This window comes from Octodon degus, unplaced genomic scaffold (genome assembly GCF_000260255.1).
Source record: "Octodon degus isolate 3935 unplaced genomic scaffold, OctDeg1.0 scaffold00093, whole genome shotgun sequence".
Taxonomy (NCBI): Eukaryota; Metazoa; Chordata; class Mammalia; order Rodentia; family Octodontidae; genus Octodon; species Octodon degus.
In genome coordinates this window covers 5,492,872-5,497,343 of record NW_004524669.1, presented here as the reverse complement: position 1 = coordinate 5,497,343, position 4,472 = coordinate 5,492,872, and the positions used below count along the sequence as shown (strand labels likewise).

The window sequence follows — 4,472 nt, the reverse complement described above, 5'->3', positions numbered from 1 at the left end:
TCCTCCTCCCCCTCCTCCTCCTCCTCCTCTTCTTATTCTTATTATTCTTATTCTTATTCTTATTCTTCTTTTTGCGGAACCTGGGAGGAAATCAATTCTTCTTATCCAGCATGGTAACACATGCTGAATTCCCACACTGCTGGAGGCTAAGGCAGGAAGAGTACCATGACTTCAAAGCCAACCTGGGTTGCACAGGATTCAAGGCCAGCCTGCACTCTATGACATCCTGTCTTAAAAAGAAAAAGAAAGAAAAGAAACAAGACAGTCCTATAATTTAAGACACCCAATCTGTGGTGTGTTGTTATGGCACCAGTGAGGGTGGGCCACACTGATGTTGTTCTTTAGTGAGGGCCCTCCACCTCGCTTATCCCCTTAGATAGCAGAGAAAGAGAAAGAGAGAAAGAGAGAGAGAGAGAGAGAGCCTAAACTCTCTGGTGTTGTTGTTTTTTTTTTAATTTATTTATTTATTTATTTAGTGTGTGGCCAGCTCAGCCCACCAGGGGGCGGGGCTGGCTGGCATGTGGTGCTGGGGATTGAACCGAGGTCCCTGTGCTTTTGTTTAGCTTAGCTTGTTCTAAACAGGTGCTTTAGACCACTGAGCCATCTCACCAGCCCCTCTCTGGTGTTTCTAAGGGCACTAATCCCATCACAAGGGCCCACCCTCACTATTTCATCTAACTCCAGTTCCCTCCCAACGGCTCCATCTCCAAATACCAAAACACTGAGAGTTAACAGATTTGGGGAAGAGTACAGTCCAGTCTGTAGCAGAAAGCGCCTGGGTTTCTGAATCTCAGTTCCTGGATGTGTCCCTGTGTGAGCAGGTGGAGGAGGGGAAGGCTTCCACAGGTCTGTGTGCTTGTGGTGTGAGAGTGCAGGAAGCCTTGAGCCTCCCAAGTTGCTAAGTAGGCTGCAAAGTCTCCTTGGCTGATGGCACAAGGCTGTTCTTTGTTGATGCCTTAAAGAGGCAGGGCTCACAGCAGAGGCCCGAGGCTACTGAGTTGGGGGTGGGGCAGGACCACCATCTCTCTCACAGGAAGATGAGTTAGTTCAGTGCAGGCCCTGGCTAAGGTAAGGGGATGGCTGATTCAGGGGGCAGTCAGAGGGGTCCAAGAGAAAGGCAGGTAGTACATCTAGGAAAACTGGAAGGGTAGACATGAACTCAGAGGCTGAAGGAGGCAGACAGGCAGAGGTGCCAGGCTGTCGTTGGGAAGATGAGCCTCAGGACTGTCAGGTCTGTGTCTGTCTTCTCCAATCCCCAGGCCAGCTGAGAAGCCACCCTAACCATTTCCTTCCTCTGTGGCTTCCCAGTCAGTGCAGGGGTACCAGACACACTGGGGTAAGACTGCTCCTCTCTGACTCTGTTCTCTCTAACAACTGTGGGTCTTAGCCTGACTCCCTTTCCACCCTGATATGAGCATGCAAAGGACACTGGGCTCTTTCTGTGGTAGTGAGATTGGAGATCTCAACAGGAAGTCCGTGACTCTAGGAAGAGAGGAAGGATGGGTGGTTTGGGGAAGAGGGGGATAAGAGGAGGGGAAGGGGCTGCAATAGGAAGCGGGTGCTCTGACAAGGAACAAAGACCAGAGTTCAAGGCCAGCTGTAGAAGGGGTGGGGTGGGGGGACCAGAGGGGCTCTGGGAGTTGACAGAGAGAGGGCGGGGAAATAGGTGACTTGGGAAGGGGAAGGACCAGGCTTGAAGGGTGGTCCTGGGAGAGGGCAGGGGTCAAGCGCACGGGAGTCCCAACACACCTCTCCTTGCGGCCCAGAACTTCACCGCCTCTGGGGAGGCGGAGGAGAGGCGCTGTGCGAGGCGCGAGGAGCTGCTGGCGCGGGGCTGTCCGGCGGAGGAGCTGGAGGAGCCCCGCGGCCGGCAGGAGGTGCTGCGGGACGAGCCGCTCAGCCACCACGCTCGCGGCGAGGAGGCCACGCAGCTGGCGCCACAGAGGGTCCGGATCACGCTGCGACCAGGTAAGTCCGGGGTAGGGCGCCGGCGCCGGGGGGGAGGGGGGAGGGCGGCGGGGGCGGGGCGGTCCTGGGCTAGGATCCTAGTGCGTTTGGTGACTCGCGTGTGCCCGCCCAGGGGATCCCCAGCAGCTGCACGTCCGTTTCCTCCGTGCCGCGGGATACCCCGTGGACTTGTACTACCTTATGGACCTGAGCTACTCCATGAAGGACGACCTGGAACGCGTGCGCCAGCTGGGGCACGCCCTGCTAGTCAAGCTCCAGGAAGTCACCCACTCCGTGCGAATAGGTGAGCGCGGGCCGCGCTCCCCAACCCTTGCCTCTGCTGCTGCCTTCCACCTGCCTTACCCCTGCCCAAGTCTTGGACTCAAGACCCTACCCCCTTGCCCTCTCCCAGCGTTTAACAGACCTGCCAGGCCACGGGATTCTGACTTCTCTCCCCGGAAACACCATCTTCTAGGTCATGGCTGGAGGGGGTGCAGACTGTTCTGTAGAACCCTTCACTTTACAGGAAACACAGAGACTGGAGCAACGGTGTTCACACAGCTGCACTGGACCTAACAAACTGGACAGGGCCCTGATGCCACTGTCTCAGCCCAGGGTCTCCTGAACAAGGCCTCCCTGCCACTCTTCCTGCTCTCAGTTCTTTTTTGACCTTTCCTGTACTCTAGAGCCTCTCCTTTGCCTCCTGCTGCTTCTGTATCCTGCATCCTGGTTTTCCTCAGCCTTTAGGAAGCCCCCATCTGTCCTGTCCTTTTCTTAATCCCTCTTCCCCCACAGCCAACTCGGGAGTCTCACTCTTTGCTGGGCCCTGGGTCCCTGGTTCCTAGGAGCACTGCCCATCCCTTCTCTAGGACCAGCCTTTCCCTTCCCATGGACTCTGCCCTCTGAGTCTCCAATGAGCCCTGGCACAGCCTTTCTGTCTACCCCCCAGGTTTTGGCTCCTTTGTGGATAAAACAGTGCTGCCCTTTGTGAGCACAGTGCCCTCCAAGCTGCGCCACCCCTGCCCCAGCCGACTGGAGCCCTGCCAGTCACCCTTCAGCTTTCACCATGTGCTGTCCCTTACGGGGGACGCACAGGCTTTTGAGCGGGAGGTGGGGCGCCAGAATGTGTCTGGGAACCTGGACTCACCTGAAGGCGGCTTTGATGCCATTCTGCAGGCTGCCCTCTGCCAGGTGAGGTGGGGCTGGGAGAACAGTCCGAGTGACTGGCTCAGCCAGGCTTGCCCTGAGGGTTATGTACTGCCCAATTTCTGGGGGTGCACTGTAGTTTGCATATTTATTTTAATGATTACCTGGTGGTGGATTGGCGTGAAATATAGTACCTTGAGGAAGACACCTTTTCTACTTCACTCTTTCACTAGTAGCCCTGTTTTAGCAGTTGGGCAGGGCAGCAGCAGCTGAGAGCTGGAGGCAGGGGGACCTGATGGACAGCTGAGACTGTGGCTCATTGGACTGGCTGAGGCGGCTCCACAGTGCAATGTCCCCTACCACAGGAGCAGATTGGCTGGAGAAACGTGTCCCGGCTGCTGGTGTTCACTTCAGATGACACATTCCACACAGCTGGAGATGGGAAGTTGGGTGGCATTTTCATGCCCAGTGATGGTAACTGCCATTTGGACAGCAATGGCCTCTATAGTCGCAGCTCAGAGTTTGTGAGTGCCTCCTCACTTCAGCCCTCTTTATCTGAGCCCCTTTGGCCCCCTTTCCCCACCCCCTGGCCTCACACTCCTCATTGGTGACCATCCTATAGATATCCTGCCATCTCTCGTGTCCCTAGATGCGGGGGTGGGAAACCTGGGTCTCACACTTCTTACCTCCTTCTTTTCCTTTACTAAAGCTCCAGGACTCCTCCAGCTGGTAGCAATCCTGGGTCTTGGGTTTTCTGGGCTGAGGGCTCTGGCACATTGTGGGGAGTCCTGTGGTGCTCACCTTGTCCCCACTCCTTGCCTCAGGACTACCCCTCTGTGGGCCAGGTAGCCCAGGTGCTCTCTGCAGCAAACATCCAGCCCATCTTTGCTGTCACCAGTGCCACACTACCCATCTACCAGGTGAGAGCTGAGTGCAGACTTTCCCTGCCCTGCCTTCCTCAGTTCCTGCAAACCAGTCTCCAGACTGCTATGTACCTCCTTTGTGGGACCTAGCAGCCCAGATTCTTACAACTGTATGTCACTGTTCCCTCAATTCCTAACTCAGGAGCTAAGCCAGCTGATTCCCAAGTCTGCAGTGGGGGAGCTGAGTGAGGACTCCAGCAATGTGGTGCAGCTCATCATGGATGCTTACAATGTGAGAGCTGGCCTGGGGGGACGGTGAGAGGAGGCACAGGGGTGAGTGAGGTGGGAAGGGCTCTTTAGCTGGGTGGCAGAACCAAGGGCAGAGCTATTTTTTGATTCTACTATTCCACAGCTGCCCTTACAGCCTGCATGGGTAGCTCATTCTCACATTTGGAAATTTTGTGTGTGTGTGTGTATATGTATGTATACAAAATTTCACACACACACACAAAAAAA

General features: G+C 55.5%; 1 protein-coding gene across 2 annotated transcripts in view; it reads left to right on the top strand.

Moving 5' to 3' along the window:
* Itgb7 (integrin subunit beta 7) overlaps window positions 1-4,472 on the top strand; it is an 18,371-nt gene that overhangs the window by 9,155 nt on the left and 4,744 nt on the right. Inside the window, exons 4-9 of one of the 2 annotated variants that reach the window (XM_004638006.2) lie at window positions 1,767-1,968; window positions 2,081-2,251; window positions 2,897-3,138; window positions 3,459-3,617; window positions 3,918-4,013; window positions 4,159-4,248. In XM_004638006.2, the coding sequence (XP_004638063.1) occupies window positions 1,767-1,968; window positions 2,081-2,251; window positions 2,897-3,138; window positions 3,459-3,617; window positions 3,918-4,013; window positions 4,159-4,248 (960 nt within the window). The remainder of the gene's footprint in view (window positions 1-1,766; window positions 1,969-2,080; window positions 2,252-2,896; window positions 3,139-3,458; window positions 3,618-3,917; window positions 4,014-4,158; window positions 4,249-4,472) is intronic. The other variant, XM_023722623.1, reaches the window with a different exon arrangement.